At 36.1% G+C, this 21,205-nt stretch overlaps 1 protein-coding gene across 1 annotated transcript in view; it reads right to left on the reverse strand.

The window, feature by feature from the left end:
* The window catches only part of LOC137033933 (disks large homolog 4), a 174,455-nt gene extending 156,041 nt beyond the window's left edge, over nucleotides 1–18,414 (reverse strand). Inside the window, exon 1 of the mRNA XM_067406425.1 lies at nucleotides 18,354–18,414. Within this exon, the coding sequence (XP_067262526.1) occupies nucleotides 18,354–18,383 (30 nt within the window). The 5' untranslated portion in view covers nucleotides 18,384–18,414. The remainder of the gene's footprint in view (nucleotides 1–18,353) is intronic.
* Nucleotides 18,415–21,205: the final 2,791 nt, after the last annotated feature.

Consider the following 21,205-nt stretch of genomic DNA (forward strand, 5'->3'; position numbering starts at 1 on the left):
ACTTTTCCACTGTACAAAAGTTTCTTTATAAAGTGAAAGTGAAATGTGAAGGTAACCCATACTCTGAATTTTTCCTCTGCATTTAACCCATCCATGCTAGTGCACACACATTAGGAGCAGAGTGTAGTGAACACACACACTGAAAACCGTAGACACATACACCCAGAGCAGTGGGCAAAAAAATTTGAGTTTTTTTAACAGTTCATTGAATTTTCTTTGGGGAACCAAAAAAATGTTCTTCTATGGCATCACTGCGAAAAAACCCTTTGGAACCTTTATTTTTAAGAATGATGTAAACTGTGTCTGAAATCGCGTACTGTTGAGTAGGTACTACATTTGAATTTAAATTTGCTTCATGACCGTTGAAAAAGTACATTCTATATAGTTTGAATGTGTGTAGTATGAATCCATTTGGACATACTACATCCGCCATGTTGTTACTGTCACATGACTAGGGTTGCAAAGGGGCGGAAAGTTTCCGGTAAATTTCCGGAAACTTTCCATGGGAAGTTAACCTGGGGAATTTTTAAAATATTCCAAATTGGAAACTTAACAGGAATGTATGGGAATTTATGAGAATTTATGGGAATTAATTGGAAATTTTGAGAAATTATAAATTTCTATATTAATTTAAATTTATTCAAAATTGAAATATTTTCTAACAATACAAGTCTTTTAATATCACTTTTCATCAATTTTACAAATCCCAAAAAAAAAAAAAAAAATCAGCTTTGTTCACAGAAAGGAATTATATATTAATGTATATTAAAATAGAAAACCATCATTTTAAATTGTAATAACATTTCACAATATTATGGTTTTTTTTCTGTATTTTTGATCAAATGTGTATGTTATGGAGGAATGCACAGTGCATGCAGGGGTGTGCTCTCAATAGCCCTGCAGTAAGTAGTGTGCTGTGTGAATGTGATTAAGGAATGTGCATGGTAAAAATAAAATTAAAAATGTATTAAATCTGGTTGTTTTAACCAAGATTATGCTGCAAGATGTGTTTTTTTTTCCAACTATATTTAAGTTCTACCAGAAAGACTCAGGAGGCAAAATGACGTAACACTGATATTTATTACCCAACGGTAAGCAGAATATATAGAAAGTTTATGATCTTTGGCGTAGGCCCCGTCCGTAGCTCACGATACTGAGGGTTGCAGACGTTGCGTATCCTGCCTGAAGCTGAAGGCAGGGGCGTAGCCAACCCCCGAGGAGTATGGACAGGGACCATCCTGGTGGTGGTGGGGAGGATGGAGGTGAAAGTTTCCGTCAGCATCTGCGAACTCAGACAAGCGTAAGTGCTGATCTTTTATACTCCAAGTGTTAGATAATGATTGGTTAGATCTGAATTGATAAGTGACGTAACATTTGAGTCTTCCCAGCAGAACTTGCGCTAGAGCTTCATTTCCCTGTTAAAGGCTAACTTACAATTTTCCAAATTCCCTGTTTATTTCCATGAATTCACGTCAATTCCCATTTATTTACGTTTAATTCCCATATATTTATGTTTAATTCCCATGGAAAGTTTCCAGCTTTGAAAATTCCTGGAATTTTGCAACCCTACACCTACCAGTGCAATTATGTCCCTTCAACTCCATTCACAAATCCTGGCCTATCTTTGAAATAACTGAAATCATTTGGCGAAGTGATAACTGTAATGCGGTCAAGACCTGACTGGAACTACTTTAGCTGTGAGTTTACTGGAAAATAATTGCACACCTTAGAATATTTGTCAACCAATCAGAATCAAACATTCAACAGCCCCGTAGTATAAGTAAGGAATAATTGACGACGGGACCGTTGAATTATTGGAAAAAAATGTACACCCAAGGTGGTAATGTGGCCACGACATGAAGCGGTCACCGGAGTCAGTTATTTCCACTTATAAGTTACTGTGAAAGTCAATTTGAGTCTTATACTACAGAACTTGCACTATACAACCACTATGTATTTTGTATGTAGTTGGAGCAAACTCAAGTTTTTCGTTTTTAAGACTGAACCAATGAATCTGTAATAACTACAGTGGTTATTTGTCAGTAATACATCAAAAGCTTAAAAACTGCTCTGTCGGAAAACAATTTTATTCTTTCAGTCATCTATCAAAATGCATGAAAAAGATTATGAGATATCATAGGCAGTGAAGGAAACATCTATTCTGCCTTCAGGAATCAACCAGATGGAGGAATCTTTGTAGACAAGGTTTTTGAATATTGAACTAAGGCACATCTTTATCTTTCTACTCTAAAAAATAAAAGTTACAAAAATGGTTTTATTGCCTGATGTCATGGAAAATCCTTTTAGGAGAATATTATTAATTTTTAAGAATCAGTCTATCGTTCTTTAGAAAAGTTTCAATGCATTGATGCTTTAAACGAAAAAGGAATATGTGGGTTTTTCTCTGTCTGACAAAGGATCTGAAAGATCCAACATCACGTACCTTTTTAATTTCCAGACATACAGCAACTCAACAACCTTATACCATGAAAAAAATAATAATACTTCATAATAAGAGGGTTCAGTCCTGAATAAGTTGGTTCTTTCTTTTCTTGGTAATGCAAAGAATCACTTGAAGCAATATTTCATAGAAAAACAGCTTTACAGCTCAAATAATACAGACGTTTGAATCTAAAGAATGTAAGTGCTTTTATAAAATCATAAGCTTTACATTTTTGCATTTAAACCGTAACCTTAGCTCTTACTATTTCCTTTGTTCTTGATGCAGAAACCTCAAGTCAACTGTTTCCTTCCTTTTTTATTATTCATCACATCAATCATTGATCAATCAGCTGATTATTAATGTATGTTATCCTGTGGATAAGCTTATTTAAAAATGAAGACATTTCATGGTTCAGTTTAATGTTCAATAAATGCTCAAATCTCATTTTCAGCAAATGAATCACTCAAACAGGCAGTTAGATCTGTGAGTATGAATCTTTCATCCAGTTTTTTCAATTAACCCAGTTCGTTCAGTCTTGTGTAAAGGAAAAGCCTTAAGTCATTATTCACTTAAAATCTTGTCTTCTGCCTATATTTCTCAACTCTTGTTACTGCTTCCATATATTCAACCACTAACATAAACTGCTTCCTCCTATGGTCAGTGCTCTTTCAGGTCAACTATGACAGACAAGTTCAAGTTGATATGCTTATAGTTAGCTGAATAATAACACATGCAATTTTTAATGAGGTAAATGACTGAGTGCATCCCATTGTGAAAAAGAAGGGTGTTTAATTGTATTGAATGTGCACTTGTATTTTTTTAAAGAACTATACTTGCAGATAATATCAATTAAAAAGGCCTTAAAGAGTAAACTTAAAAAGAGAACACTTTAATGTTTCTAAACATTTAATTATGTCACATTACTTTAAAGTTAGATTTAAATAATTGTTTTAATAGTTTATTTGTTGCGCTTTAATTGTGATGTTTACATGACACAAGTCTCAATGGAAATAACATTAAATGCTTGTTATAATGCATATTTCAAGTAGAAGTTAGAAGTAATTATGAAATTACATATAAAAATGCACTCCGGTGTGTCAAAAAAGCACTATAAAGTTCAGCTGATTGCATTTAATATAAATTTAAACTATAATACATTTTCATTTTATTGCAGTTAACATGCAATTAAGAGTCGAAAAACATTACATTCAGTTTGCACTTAAGTATATATTCTTTAAAGTATATTATTTTTTCCATAATAATTACTCTTTTTAAAACTATGCTAAAATGTACTTGATTTTTAAGGTCTTTAACTGTTCAACAATACCAAAAACTTACAATGCTTTGGTCAAGCATTCACATTTGTGTTTAAGGTACACGACAATGATGTACTAAAAACTGAAAAGTTTTACTTAGCTTTTTTCATGTAAAAACAACACCATTGTCAAAACTTCACAAGGATCCACGAAAACGACTAAAAACGCTGTGTTCTGCTGCCAGGCCAGTAGTTGGCGATCACTTTGTAAAGAAACACGATGCGCATATAGACTGAACATGTAATGCGCATGAAGTCCTTTTTTTTTTTGTATTTTACATGGAGACTATAACGGTATCGTTTTCAAAAACTTGCACTTTGAAACCAGATTTTAAAAGCTTGCATTTTCAGGCCGCCAAAACGCCATTGTCGTGTAAATGAATGGTCAAAATGCACCATTGTTGAAAATGGTGTCATGTAAACAGACCCTTAGTTTACATACATTTCTGGCCTAACTCTTCTTCACAGTGTTAATCAAAACTGAACTGATCATTTCATTTGAAAAATCTCATTCACATTTTTTATTAGCATAAAATAAATAAGCCTTGTGATGGCTAAAAAAAAGATTTTGGCTGTTTGTACCAAATCAATTGTGGATGAATGAGATGACCCGTCACCTTCACAAACAGCACTCGTTTAACAATCTCTGTCATTACCGACAACAAAATCTGTTAAAATCTTAAAGTCTTAAACTCAAAAATCTCTCAGAAATCCACTTAGACTCTTTTCTCCTCTAAATATGAGTCAGGGTCAGAAATTTGAAGGGATCAAATTTCAAACTAAATGTTTAGTGGTGCTGAATAAAAAAGCGTTCAGTTCTGCTGTAAAAGCTTGTTTATTCAGTGGGGGGTAAATTATGGTTCTGCTCAAGTAGGATTTTAACATACACCTACAACTGTATTTGTAAGTATAAATTATAAAAATAAAAATAAATGTTGTTTGTTTAAAGGTCAGCCATCCAAGTACATCTTTCACCTGCATCTGGTTCTGTCTGAAACTGCCCACATGGAAAGAACCTATATGTGGATATATGCGCATATATGAAACCTATATGCAGTGTATATGCACATATATGTATATGATAATATATATGCTGCATATATGCGTATATATACTGCATATATGCTGCATATATGCCGTATATATGCCACATATAGGCAAAATTGAGGTGCATATATGTGCATATACAGGAAATATAGGTCTCCTGTATTGCTTCTTCATATCCACATATAAGCCCTATACATACAAGATATGTCTTCTATATAGCTAATGGCAGGATCTGGTCATTTTGTAGCTCATATCTCATGTTTGACTGTCATATATGATGCCTAGCTCATATTTTCTATTATCAAGGCAAAAACTAAGAATTAACAAAAAAAATTATGCAAGAACTTGTATGTGCGAACACGTGAAATTGGTCCCACATGGAAAAAAACCTATATAAACATATATGTTTCAATATAGGTTTTGATATAGGTTTTTAATATATGTGACATATATAAAATTGGCCATTTTCCTATATTATATGTAAATATATGTACATATATGCACACATATATATGTACACATATATGTACATATAATATAGGAAAATGGCCAATTTTATATATGTCACATATATTAAAAACCTATATCAAAACCTATTTTGAAACATATATGTTTATATAGGTTTTTTCCATGTGGGTGTGTAAAGAATGAACAAGTGTTAAATTAGCGTGTGTGCTAAAACACCCAATGCATATGGTTCTGTGATTTCCATGTCAAATAAAAATCTAATAATAAATGTGGCCTAATTATCAGCTCTGAAATGACTATATGTGCAGATCCCACACCAGTTGTTTAAAGGAAAGTTCACTCAGACTGAACACTTTATCCCGTAACCCTCCTGTCTGACACTTTCACTCGTGGATTAAATTAGCCTGAATTACTGAATTACTGAATTGCATAATTTTTTCAATGGAATCAGTAAAGGACAATGTTTGCTACTGCCATCTTTCAGCCAGCACAACGTAAACAAAAAATTATCTTAAATCGCTGTTCACTGAAAATCTTGCTTTCATCCGCGCATACACAAACTTACATGCCAACACGTGTCGGTCTGGCAGGGTTTTTACATCAACGGCAACAAACGTCACTGAGTCCAAACGCAACACGCCAAGATTGAAAATGTGGAAGTGTGAATGGATTTTGAGAGCTGTGGCAGAGAGAAATATTACAGGGAATTCATTAAATTTGGGTCTGTTCTAGGGTTGTCAAAAGTCCCGGTGCTTCGGTACAAAGTCGGTACTGAAATGTTAAAAATGTGACAATACCAGCATTTCACCCTAGCATTTTGAGCACTGTTGAGCAGATTCTGACTAACTTAAACTCCTCTCATTGGCTATTGTGTTTAAACATTCAACAGATATGTCTGTGATTGGCTACAATGATCAACGCAGGGGAGCATTTGAAAGCACCAGTACTTTTGACAACCCTAGGAGTTGTGCCACTGTACACTTTAGTTGCATGGGAAGGAGCAACCAGGAAATTCTTTTATTTTTGTATTCCGAGGAAAAAAGTCACACATGTTTGGAACTGAATGAGGGTGAGTAATTGATGACAGACATTTCATTTTTGGGTGAACTAATATTTTATACATTGTGGATCTTCTTTTGATAAGTAAAAACAGAAACAGGAAACCATGTTTGGAAGAGACAAAGGTGATGTCAAAATACTCTTTGGGCCCTATCATACACCCAGCGCAATGCAAAGTGTTTTTTGCTCATTTCAGCCCAACGCAGTTATCATTTTCATGTCCAGTGCCATGTTGTTTAAATAGCAAATGCACAGGCGCTCATCTTTTCGCCCATGGGCGTGCTGGTCTGAAAATGAGGTGTGTTCAGGTGCATTGTTGGCGTGTTGCTATTTTGAGGCAACTGAAAATGACTGCATTGACCAACAAAAACCTGGTGCAGTATTTTTTTGTTATTTAAAGACCGCTTTAGTATATGTACCTGTATTACATGCACAGAGATGCACAGCAGCACACAAACATGCCAAATATTAAAAAGGATTACAGTGTAAAAGATTATTATTGTGTACATAAAAATGCCTACATGTCGTAATGGATAGTCATTGCATGTATCAGAATTATCTATTTGCAGTAATGATGAATGAAGTTGGCTAATTATTTGGCCAATCGTGGCAATACACACATGTACTTAAACTGACTCGTCAGGTAGAGGGTGTATATATACCACCATGTAAATAGTTAATATGCCATGGTTCAAGCACACCTGGCTTTTAAAGGGAATGGGAGATGAGACTCTGATTGGTTTATTGGCCGTTACATCCAAAACACACCTATGACTCATTAAGAGACTAGGTACAACCCTTTTGGACCATGTGCCGACCATTTTTTCCGTTGTTAAACTATCAAAAGTTGATTCAGACATGCCCTAAGTGCACCTGCGACATGTGCTTCAGACCATGTGCTTAGATCATTAAAATAGGGCCCCTAGAGTGACTACTGATATTTATATGCAATTTATGTTAGTAATCTCACAGATTTACAAGCAATCAGTATTTCATCTTAATTTTTGGCCAGACAAATATCAGCAATTGCACCAAATTGCATATTTTGCTTAATTTGAGCCTCTGAATAAAACTGAGGTGTTTTTACTCCTCAATATCCTCCATATGCTCACTATATAAGACTATGATACTATTTTTTAAAAATTATTCATATTTTGTCAATATAATTGTCATAAGTTTCAATAAACTGTTCCGTTTCAAAGCTTTTTCTGACTTTTATTTCATATGTCAGGCTTTACAGGGTTAAAGAATGAACTGCTTCAGGACTACTTTCTTGTGCTCAATGCAAGTGACCTCAAATGTACGCACCACAGATTTGGCCTGGTGTGCATCCTGACAGAACAACTAGACACAAATAGAACCATCTCACTGTGTGATCAAGACATTTATGCCCAGACATTTCATTTTTTAACTTTAGTTAGTGTGTAATGTTGCTGTTTGATCATAAACAACATCTGCAAAAGTTACTATGCTCAAAGTTCAATGCAAAGGAAGATGTTTTCTTTTACAGAAATCGCTTTTTAAGGACTACAACAAATGGCTGGTAGGGACTACAATGAGCTTCTTCCCAGGTTGGTGACATCACAAACCCCAAGATTTACATAAACCCCTCCCACAAGAACACACAATAAAGGGGGTGAGGCCATGTTGGGCTGCTTTAGAGAAGAGGAAGAGTTGTTGTAGTAGAGTGTTGTTGTCATGCTGTCATTTTACGCCAGACTGCTTCACAAACGAGGGTCAATTCAACACTGGATTTGCACAAGAGATTAACATGACGGCACATGCTAGTCAATGAGTTGAATCAACTCCACAGCAACTACATAATTCTATCCACTAACCATTCAGGAACGTCCTAAAAGTTGTAACTTCTTCCTGAGTCTCTCCATCAGTGTCGACTCCAGTTTGAACAATGTAAGGCTGAACACCAACACTGACAATCCTCATTTTGGCTGCGTGAGATTCTCCAGCTTTGTTGTTGTTGAGCAACAAAAACGCGAGCTGTTAAAGCTCCACCCTCTTCTGAAAAGTGGGCCGGGAGCAGCAGCTCATTTGCATTTAAAGGGACACACACTATAACGCCGTGTTTTTGCTCACACCCAAATAGGGGCAAATTTGATAAGCTCTAATAAATGATCTGTGGGGGATTTTGAGCTGAAACTTCACAGACACATTCTGGAGACACCAGTGACTTACAAACCCGATTCCAAAAAAGTTGGGACACTGTACAAATTGTGAATAAATACAGAATGCAATGATGTGGAAGTTTCAAATTTCAATATTTTATTCAGAATACAACATAGATGACATGTCAAATGTTTAAACTGAGAAAATTTATCATTTTAAGGGAAAAATAAGTTGATTTTAAATTTCATGGCATCAACACATCTCAAAAAAGTTGGGACAAGGCCATGTTTACCACTGTGTGGCATCCCCTCTTCTTTTTATAACAGTCTGCAAACGTCTGGGGACTGAGGAGACAAGTTGCTCAAGTTTAGGAATAGGAATGTTGTCCCGTTCTTGTCTAATACAGGCTTCTAGTTGCTCAACTGTCTTAGGTCTTCTTTGTCGCATCTTCCTCTTTATGATGCGCCAAATGTTTTCTATGGGTGAAAGATCTGGACTGCAGGCTGGCCATTTCAGTACCCGGATCCTTCTTCACCCTTCTCATGATGTTGTAATTGATACAGTATGTGGTCTGGCGTTGTCATGTTGGAAAATGCAAGGTCTTCCCTGAAAGAGACGACGTCTGGATGGGAGCATATGTTGTTCTAGAACTTGGATATACCTTTCAGCATTGATGGTGCCTTTCCAGATGTGTAAGCTGCCCATGCCACATGCACTCATGCAACCCCATACCATCAAAGATGCAGGCTTCTGAACTGAGCGCTCATAACAACTTGGGTTGTCCTTGTCCTCTTTAGTCCGGATGATTCGTTTTGATTCAAATTTTGATTCGTCTGACCATAGAACAGTTTTCCACTTTGCCACAGCCCATTTTAAATGAGCCTTGGCCGAGAGAAAACGCCTGCGCTTCTGGATCATGTTTAGATATGGCTTTTTTGACCTATAGAGTTTTAGCCAGCAACGGTGAATGGCACGGTGGATTGTGTTCACCGACAATGTTTTCTGGAAGTATTCCTGAGTCCATGTTGTGATTTCCATTACAGTAGCATTCCTGTATGTGATGCAGTGCCGTCTAAGGGCCCGAAGATCTGTATGTATCTGTATCAGTATGGTTTTCCGGCCTTGACCCTTACGCACAGAGATTGTTCCAGATTCTCTGAATCTTTGGATGATATTATGCACTGTAGATGATGATAACTTCAAACTCTTTGCAATTTTTCTCTGAGAAACTCCTTTCTGATATTGCTCCACTATTTTTCACCGCAGTATTGGGGGAATTGGTGATCCTCTGCCCATCTTGACTTCTGAGAGACACTGCCACTCTGAGGCTCTTTTTATACCCAATCATGTTGCCAATTGACCTAATAAGTTGCAAATCGGTCCTCCAGCTGTTCTTTATATGTACATTTAACTTTTCCGGCCTCTTATTGCTACCTGTCCCAACTTTTTTGGAATCGGGTTTGTATATTACATCTTGTAAAATAGGCATTATAAGTCCCCTTTAAAAGAATTGAGATTTTCTGGAATTCTGCATGTACATGTGCAATCTTGATTCATTCAGTCAAACCTCAGCAATGCAGCTGGTTTAAGCTTGGTCATTTTTTCACTAAAAGTGTAAGTTACGAAACTGCTGCACTGACAAAATTAACAAATGCTTGAAACAAAGACATTAAGTTCCTGCAGCTGATAGAGCATGACGCTCACAACGCCAAGGTCATACGTTTGATTCTTAGGCCCTGTCCACACGGAGACGCGTTTCTGTGAATACACACACATTTTTTTATCGGATAGGCGTTTCGTCCACACGGATCCAGCATTTTCGAAAGGTGAAACCGCTATTTTTTTTAAACCGGGTCCCAGAGTGGAAAAATTTGAAAACGCCGTCTTTGCGTTATCGTGTGGACGGGGCATTAGAAATATACTGTCTTCTTGAATGCACTGTAAGTCGCATTTAAAGTGAAAATGAATAAATGTAAGTATCGTGTTGCAACAAAAAAATCCATTTAAATGCAGCAAGAGACATTTACTGGTCAATGTGAGGTGGATTCATCCACTGTCACAGTCTGTGGAGCCAGATTTGGCTCAATCTCAGTCACCACAGGGAGAGATCCAGTTTCAGTCTGACTGAAGAGGCTTTCAAAGGGTAAACCTCCTTCTGTACAAACACACATACACACACACACACACACACACACAAGCGGCCCGTCTTCAGACACACTAACCAAGTAAAGCGTTCGGAGAGATTGCACACATACAGCTTATCAGCTTTCACGTACACACCTCTACAGATACACAGAAACCTTCTCTATCGTTCTCTTCGCTCATCTCTCCTACCCACTTCATATTGTCTGCTTCTGTCAACTGACGAACAGGCGCCTGCTTCTGTTGCCAAGGGAACAGGCTTAAATCAAATGAAGCCAACAGGAACTGAGTGACATTCACATGCATCTGTGGCCACAGATGAGCTAACACACACATACATTCATACACAAACAAAAAACTGATTGTGACACAACAAAATAGCACACATGCTGAAGAAACATATAACATACACACAGATGTACGCTGGCACAATACTTAACTCAACTCAATGAAACCGGACCATAATGTACAACAAACTTTAAGGATCAAAAAAGGGGTAACAAAAAGTTACTGAATAAGGATGGGACTCACAGAGTGACACAAGGACGCTGACAAGAAGTGCAGCGGTAATACCACGCGTTTTGGACATATACCATATCATAATTTTTTGGACATGATAATTCGAGTACCATGCAAATACCAACATATATGAATATATGTTCAACATTCAGCAGCACGGTATCTCTTGTGAATAAGAAGTACATTTTATTATTTAATCACAGAAATAATACACTGAACTGAATGTAATGTTTTCGGACACTTAATTCCATGTTATTTACAATTAAATTAAAATTTATAATAGTTAGTTGCAGTTTGTTAAACTTAAGAGTGCTTTCTGACCAACTTACTAGGACTTAATTACATCTTTATGTGTATGTCATTTTATACGTCATTTCTGTTGAAACTTATATGTCATGTATTTAAATAATATATGTAAATACATGACACTAACTTAAATAGAAATAGCACATACTGTGTAATGACAAGTTTCAAACATTTTACATTTGTAATGATGTTGTGCATTTATAATATGCTAACTTTAAATGCAATATCGAATAACACACTACAATTAAAATTATAATCAAGTACTTTACATGTGCTTTAGTATGTTAGTCAACACATCAAAATAAGTGTATTTCTTTGAAGCATGACAAATTATTATTAAACATAATTATATAAAATGTACTGTAAAGTAAAACTCTTAATATGACATTATTGCAAAGTGCACTTTTTAAAAGTGTTCTTAAGTGTGTTATGAAAGTGTACTCTTTTTAAGTACCCTTGTAATTGGCCTTTAAGTGACCTTTTAATTCATTAATATTATATTGTCTGCAAGTACAATTTTTTTGTAAATATACTTTTAAGATTTTAAGTACAATAGCTATATCACTGTATATGTCAATAGTCTAGTTTAGCAGTGTGCTAATAAAAATACAGAATTAAGGGATGGTTATCAAAATAAAGGGATGTTAATACAGAATAAAGGGATGGAAAGGATATGAATGGAACTAAAAGTGCATTGTGACCCTTATTTAAGAAAAACAAAGAAATGGGTAAAAACACTGGATTAAGATGTTGTTCTCTAAGTAAGAGAATGTTAGTAATTAAGAAAACTTCAAGAGGGAATAATCAGCATATGCAGTTAGTACACTTGCTAGATGCTAAGTGGTTTAAATTTGCCGTTTGTCTACTGTGCAAATGATTTAATTGTAAACATGATAAACAAAGCAAATGTATTCTGTGGTTCATACAGGCTTAATGCTAATTAAAATGTAGATGAACATTTAAGTATTAACACTAGATGTTTGAAAGGCTATGGTTGAAGCAAGAACATCATTTTAACACTAGAAGTTATTGAAAGACTATCCAGAGTAAACTTTCTGGACAACCTTACATCTAATGCAGTCGTTTGTTTACAGCAATCAGATTGAATAAAAAAAAGGTAGAATTTCACTCAAGTCTTCTGCTTTCCAGATATTTCTCCAGAGAAAAAATAAATCAGTAATCATAACACAGAAATCAGTAAAGTGTCATTTAGAGTTTTGGGCAGTGTCTCAAAGATAATGCCTGCTAATCAGAGATTTATGAACTCTTCCCACACTAAATTATCTACGCTATGCTTTCCACATACATTTTGAAGCTGTATATTTACAGCTATAAATATTTACTGTATGTCAACTGACTCTTTTGGCTCTGTATTTCTCTTGAGGACTTTTAACATCTGATACTAGAGGCCCGTTCACACCAAGAGCGATAACTATAAAAATAATATAGTTCAAAAATCATTCTAAATAAAAGAAATACACTGTCCACACCACAGCTATAACAATATAGAGAAACGATATCGTTGGGATCACTTTCAGAGTGATTTTGTTCCTGCTGTTTAACAACTGTCCACAGGTTGAAGCGACACCAAATAACATGATATTTGCCCCTGGAATGTGAATTTTACCAGGGAACCCGGCAAAAAACGTGGATTTTACCCACCGGAATGCGATTGGGCTAGTTTTGTGTAGCAATTGGGCAGGTTCGTTATGAAAACCTGGCAACCCTGGTTGTAATGTAAGGGCTTGCACATTTAAAATGGCAGACAACATTGCGAAGAAGTTAATCGCCCAGGTCCAAAAAAGCCACCCGTTGTTGACAATTCAAACCCCCTTTTCAAGAATAATTTAAAGAAAATGGATATATGGAAAACAATCAGTCCTACCCCTCAGAATAAATGGTAAGAAGTATTAACGATGAAATCATTATGCCCGACTAGCAAACAGTGTAGCATAAAAGTACCTCAGGTATCCAGTGCTAGTTTCAACAACATTGTCTTGCTTCCTTTGAAATTGCAGTGAAAAAGACTAGCACTGTGTCCAAAATCGAATACTTCTCTACTATATAGTACGTGAAAACAGTATGTGGACAGAGTAGTATGTCCGAATTCATTGTATTCGACAAACAGAAGTCGAAAAGTATTTGGATGACTTACTAGGTCCGGCGAGATTCTGAAGTGCACATACAATGGACACTTTACTATCCCATGAGGCCACGGCAGAGGATTTGTTAATGGACGTAACTGACGCAGGTAGGTCATGTGACAGTAACAACATGACGGATGTAGTACGTCCAAATTAATTCATACTACACGTGTTTGTACTATATAGAACATACTTTGTCAAAGGTCGTGAAATGAATTTAAATTCAAATGTAGTACCTACTCAACAGTACGCGATTTCGGACGCAGCTTAGGTGATGTTTTTATTCCACTATATTGACTTTGTCAGCTAAATTCACAGTTAGATTAGATCGATTACACTAGCTATTCACTCGAAACATATCATGCTGAGGACATCTGCTGGTTAAAGGTGTGTAAATGCAACAAGAACAGCAAAAACATGTTGTACACACTTTGAAACTGCAGCGCTTGAGCTTAGAACAAACATATAGTTATCGTTATAGTTATCTTTATAGTTTTCGTTCTTGGTGTAAACAGGCCTTAACGATAACTATATTAGCGTCCACACCAGTGGATGATATTGTTCTGTTTATTCGTAACGCACACTGCAGTTTTGTTGTCTTCCACTTTAAATGCTCGAGCTCTTTAAAACAAGATGGATTCTGATTGGCTGTCAAAGTTTTTATCATTCATCTGCTGTAAAAATAATTAGTTCTGAAATTGATTTCAACTAGATATCGTTTCTATGTGCCGTTATGGTTGTAGATGAGTTATGAACTCTGCTATTCTTTTATATTTAGAATGATCTATATCTTTATCGTTATAGTTATCGTCCTAAAGGCCCATTCACACCAAGAACGATAACTATAAAAGTAACTATAACAATAACTATATTTGCGTCGACGCCAACGATTGATAACTATATGTTTGTTCTAAGCTCACGCGCTGCAGTTTCAAAGTGTGTACAACATGTTTTTGCTGTTCTTGTTGCATTTACACGCCTTTAACCAGCAGATGTCCTCAGCATGATATGTTTCGAGTGAATAGCTAGTGTAATCGATCTAATCTAACAGTGAATTTAGCTGACAAAGTCAATATAGTGGAGTAAAAATAACACTTAAGCTGCGTTCCATTCGACAGGGTCCCTACGCAGTGTTCACTGCTCCCTACTCCCTGAGCACGGTATATCAGTTGAAGTGGACTTCGCTGGCAATAATCACTCATTACTCAACTGTCGGGCAGATTATGATATAACATAAATAAATATTATAATTTACTTTCGAATTTAAAATTGACTCTTAACATATTTGAAGCTGTAACTGTCATGCCATATGAAAATAAATTCTCATTTGGTTAACTATAGCCTATGTATTCTTAATCCTTCTGGGTCTCATCCTCTCGTGCGCTTTCTTTTCCACGCGCAGCTGCATAGTAAACACTTCTGAGGTAAATAAAGTAAAATAAAAAAATGACAGCTTTTCAACACTTTTACTTTGTCATGCCTATTCATACAATAAAATATGCAACACTCATCGCCATAACCTCTTACTTTTGTATATTAACAAAATTTATGAATATTCAAAATTTAAACGTAAATTCCTCCATCAGAGAGCCGTTTAATAATTCTTTCAACGGCTCTGCTCCATAGTTCTGACTGGTGACGCGGTACGCAATGACAGTTGGGTAATTTTACCTCTCTACTTCCTGTGAATCGATGTTCCCTTATTCCCTATGCCGTTCGCAGTGCCCTTCGAACTGAACATGTTCGCTCCCTTCGGAATGGAATCTCACTTAAGATGGAGAAATACCCTGTGAAGTCTACTTCGCAGTCCACTTACGGTCGAATGGAACGCACCTTTAGTCTTTTTCACTGCAACTTCAAAGGAAGCAAGACAATGTTGTCGAAACTAACACTGGATAACTTACCTAAAGTAATTTTATGTTATACTCTTTGCTAGCCTGGCATAATGATTTCATCGTTAATACTCACCATTTATACTGAGGTTACGACTGATTGTTTTCCAAATATCCATTTTCTTTTTCCTTGAAAAAGGGGTTTGACTTGTCAAACATTGGTGGCGATTAACTTCTCCGCAATGTCGTCTGCCATTTTAAATGCGCGAGCCCTTAAATGAGAATGGATTTTGATTGGCTGTCAGTGTTTTATCGTTCAACAGCTGGAAAAAAAAAAAAAAAAACGTTCAAATATATTGTTTCTCTATATCGTTATCGTTATAGACACTGCTCATTTTTTTATATCTAGAATCATCACTTTACATCCCTTTATTTCTCCATACAAAGTTTCCCAACATTTCAAAATAAGGTACAACACTTTACCTTATTTTAGTTGACTAAGTAGAAAGAAAGGGGAGATCAGAAGAAACACTGAGAGCTAAAAAAAACAACAACAACAACAACAACAAAAAAAACAAGAAAATGTATTTATCCCCTATAAGTCACTAATTTGATCCTCACAGAAAGAGCAATACAATTGGGATCCTATCACTGTACGGTCTTTAATAACAGCACATCCAAGAGACCAGTGCACCGTTTCCATCTCAACCCACACAAAAGCAGGCACTGCGCTAATTTCTCTCTTCAACTCTCTCTCTCTTCGTACCTTTCTGACTCACTCATACAGTAGGTCTGTTGGGACTGAGGTCATATAGTGTTTAGGAGGAGCATGCAAGGTGGGAGTCCATCTGAAGACAATGAGAGAGAGAGAGAACAGACTCCAGCTTGGGAGCGAAAGCACCAGCCAACGTTACATAAACCATTCGGATTGCTCTGCCAGGAACACGACATGGGCAAAGAGGCACATGCCGTCAGGAGCAGTGGGATGTGTCTCACCTCCATACACACACAGAGCCCGCTAACTGCAGTTATATGACAAATCACATGTGAGCATTTATTAATGAGAGCTTTCCCTCTTGTTCTCTGGCTCCCACACATATATACATCCTTCCTTCTATAATTTAACAGATCAGTCTCACTTTTTTCTCTCATGTCCGTTTCACGGACAGCATCACACGTCTGAAGTACCACAGCAGGGTCAGAAATTAACCAGGGCTCCAGGCCAAAATGTCAGTGAAACTGACAAAAATGCCCCAGATATTTAAATTGTGTGTGTGGGGAAGGGAATCTGAACTATTCTTTTTATATGTTATCAAACATTTGATATATTTCATAATATTCTGTCTAGTTATTAGGTGAGAGATTATACAGACACTGTAGTGCCTTGTAACTGTCAAATATGTGACCCTGGACCAGGATTAAGTAAATATCATGTTTCATGAAGATATTTTGTAAATTTCCTACTGTATATATATATATATATATATATATATATATATATATATATATATATATATATATATATATATCTCAACAAAAAAAAATCTGAGTGGATATGCATTGCTAAGGACTTCATTTGGACAACTTTAAAGGTGATTTTTTTCAATATTTTGATTTTTTGCACCCTCAGATTCCAGATATTCAAATATACAATTATTGTCCTATCCTAACAAACCATACATCAATGGAAAGCTTATTTATTCACCTTTCAGATTATGTATAAATATCAAAATTGACCCTTATGACTGATTTTATAGTTCAGAGTCACATATTATCTTTTTCTGAGGTAAATGCTGCCCAAAATTCTGCTAAAAGTAGTGTATTTAAAAAAAAAAATTTAAATAAAAAAATAAAAAAAATAAAATACTCACAATTAGCTAGTCCAAAACTTAAAATAGCGAGCCATTAATAGTCATAAGTCGCACGGGTATATTTGTAGCAATAGCCAACAATAAGTCTATTTTTCTTTTAGGCCAAAAATCATTAGGATATTATGTAAAGATCATGTTCCATGAACATATTTTTATAAAATTCCTACTGTAAATATATCAAAAATGTGGATATGACATTTAACATGAACTTTAAAGGTGATTTTCTCAATATTTTGATTTTTGTGCACCCTCAGATTCCAGATATTCAAATAGTTGTCCTATCCTATCCTACCAAACCATACATCAATGGAAAGCTTATTTATTCACCTTTCAGATGATGTATAAATCTCAATTTCAAAAAATTTACAAATTATGACTGGTTTTATAGTCCAGAGTCACATATTTCACAGAGTTAAATGCTGCCCAAAATGCTGCTAAAAGTAGTGTATTTAAAAAAAAAAAAAATGACAATACTCACAATTAGCTAGTCCAAATCTTAAAACAGCGAGCCATTACAATCTACAGTGCAAGGCACTGTGTTTGATGATGATTTGAAGTGTTCAGACTGAGATAATTTATAATATTTCATATAATTTCTGACTGCACCATAGTGAGCGCGAGCTGCAGTTTCACACGCGTTTCACACGCGTTCTTGCGCTATTTTTTAATTGCAGTACACATGTACACACTAGCTTAAATGGACATTTTTGACAGTTTACTAGTGTCGTCTCGCTGTTTTTATTTTTTTCAGCGATTCGAGTAAAGAGAAGTTGAACTTTTAAAAAAACGCGTCTCGAGACCCAAGCGTTGCGTCCCGTTTTTTGAACGAAGGTTCCACGCGCGCAAAATAAAAACGCGTAGGGAGGCAAAACATGATGGTCCTATCGTAAAACAGCCACGAATTTGATTTCAAATTCAAAAGCTCGGCTGAGAGAGAAAAGTGAGAACTGAAGATTAGACGAAGGAACAAAGAAGTGCTGAATCCATGAATCTCGCTCCCTTCACTAGCAGGAGAAACGGCGAATAACGGCTATAAACTTCGCGCGCGCACGCCACACATCGTGACGGAATGGATCGGCTTACCTTTGTGGTCACTATGCAGAGGCAGTCCATGGCAGAGAGAAGAAGACAGGTGGAGATGTATCCAAACCCCCGTTCCCCCCTCTCCCCTCTCTCCCTCCAGCTTCTCTCCTTCTCTCGGTCTCTCTCTCAGCGCCCGCCGTTCGCCCCTCTTTTCTTCAGCGTATCTCTTTTGACTGACTTAAGCATTGAGGAGAATCGAGTATGGAGGGAGGGGGGAAACGTAAAGAGGAAGGGGGTGGGACGGAGAGAGAGAGAGAACACGAGAGGATTTAGCAAACGAGGAAAGGACGAGGAGAGGAACGCGTTCGTATCGATGAGGAGCTGGGAGATATTACAAAAAAAAGACGAGAGGATACGAGCAAATGAAAGGAGGAGGATGAGTGTGGATACGAGAGGTGACGAAGAGGGGGAGAAAAGAAAGAGGGAACGGACTGAAGCGGCAGAAGATGTAGAGAGAGAGCTCGCGCGCGCGCGCAGGGAGGGAGGGGGACGTAAAAAGATGGAAGGGGAGGCGAAGATGAGTGTGTGGAGAGAGAATCGGAGAGTTAAAGACCAAGAAATGTACAGGAAAACGGAAGCTCGGGCTAAAAGATAACGAGGGTACTACTCTGGTTGTCATGGCTTTCTGGTTGTCATGGCAACGCTGCAGAGTTGTTGCTGTGTGAATAGCCGGGCTGTTGTGTCATGTGGCCGTGGCTTCATAAAGCGCAGTGAAAGCAGTGAGCGGACAGGGGAACGTTCCAATGTAACACGAGCGTACTGTGTGCTTAGAAGGGTAGTGTGCGAAACAGTAGGCAACGGTACACGTATACTGTGCGCGCAGGGAATCCGCTGCGTTTGCGTACACTGCAGGTGCAACTTAATATACTAAAACAGTGTTTCTCAACCAGGGGTCCATGGACCCCTAGTGGTCCTTGACATAATGCTTATAAAATATCTGAATATGATTTTTTGTATATTTTGACATGTTCCCATAAAAGAACATAATATATGTATAATATAACTGACAATATGACTAAATATAGGAAAAATCAACTAACGTAGTAGTAAATTTGACTATAATAATCATTAATGTCTTTGTGACGACCAAATGCAAGTAGGCTAATAATATTTATTTATTTCAAAGACATTAATGATACCAATGAGCCAGTTTTATTCTTGGGTCCTTGAGGATGGTTTCAAATGACGGGGGTCCATTACTCAAAAAACGTTGAGACTCACTGCACTAAAATAATCAAACTGAAATAAAAATTCTTAAACATATATTTAATAATTATTTATTTTAAAAAAAATAGCGAAATTACTAAAATAAAGAAATTAATAATAGGCTACTTTAACTAAAATTAAAAGAAAATGGGATTTTTTCATGCAGGATTAAATATAAAAAGCTATTTTCATGTTCGCACAACAAATTGGCCTATTTAAAAAAAAAAACTATGTATTTTTAAAACAACTAAATTACTAAAATTTAAATTAAAATTAAAATAATTAAAAATATATTTTTAAATAAAAACCATATGTATTTTTAACTTTTTAACTAAAATTAAAATGACAATTAAAATTATAAAAATAAACCTATTTTAAAATAAAAGCTGTTTTAAAAAAAAACAACTAAATTACTAAAACTTTAAGTGACTTTAACTTTTTAACAAAATTAAAATGACTTAAAATTAAAATAATTAAAATAAACTGCAAATATAAAAATAAAAACTTAAATAGTATCACAGTTATATTTGTTTTATGCAGAATTGGAATAAAATATTATTAAGCACATAAGGTATTAAGCAAGTATTTTCGTGTTCACACAAAAATTGTCCTATTTTTTTACTATAACATCCGTATCTATCCATTGTCCCGTCATGCAATTTCTAGGATCATATTTTACAAAGAAGAGCAACGGGTACCTCAGTTAAATGAGCGAATGGGTTTCATTCTTGCTTAAGATTTCCACAAACTTATCTAAAGTGCAGTTCTTTCATTTTATAGTTTGTTTTAAAGTTGTTGTTTTTTTTTCTTTTATTAGATCCAATTGGTTGTGGTTGTTTATCCAGTTTGTTTATTTTGAATATATGAACTGTTTCAAGCTTGTTGAATCCTTTTTCTCAGCTATGCTTTTTACCAATGAGCAGTGAAACTAATCATATGATAACATCTTCTACATTAATGTATGTTTCTGTCATGACGACTCTCGGAGTGTTTGGTATGGTAATGGATATGACAATGCTGATATGTTTGGTCATGGCAGACTTGCTACTGCCAACACACACACGACACGCTGCTGTGAGCAAGTAAGACATGCTGCTGCTGCTGTACAGTATCGCGTATATGAATTACCAATAGCAGATCTATACAGGTGGAGCTGGGGAAGAGGAAGGGTTTCTGAAAGCACTAATGATGGATCGATCATGACTGATTTGTTCATTTTGAACGAATCTTTAATATGACTTGGGAATAACGAGTTGTCTCAGAGAGTGATTAGTTCATTTTGTGTTGACCGTGCATGCGCAACATCCTATAGGTTCTGTACAGGAAACTGAAATGATTAGTTCACCTCTGGAGTCTTCGGGTTCGAGTCATTCGTTCATCCCGTGATAGCCCCATAGGCTATAATGCAGTCTGCACTGGAAAAAGAAATGATTAGTTCATCTCCCAAGTCTTTCGGGTCTGAGTCGTTCGTTCTTTTGTCACGTGACGTGACAGCCATATTGGATACAGAAATTAGTTAACAATTCCCAAACTTCCTAAACAAGCGTGTAGTCAGGTTTTCTTTTTTTAACTCTTACAGTTATGCGATGCATTTCTGGTCTCAAATTGTAGCTTTTTTTTATTTCTTACGATTTATAAAATTGTGA

This window comes from Chanodichthys erythropterus, chromosome 13, assembly GCF_024489055.1.
Source record: "Chanodichthys erythropterus isolate Z2021 chromosome 13, ASM2448905v1, whole genome shotgun sequence".
Taxonomy (NCBI): Eukaryota; Metazoa; Chordata; class Actinopteri; order Cypriniformes; family Xenocyprididae; genus Chanodichthys; species Chanodichthys erythropterus.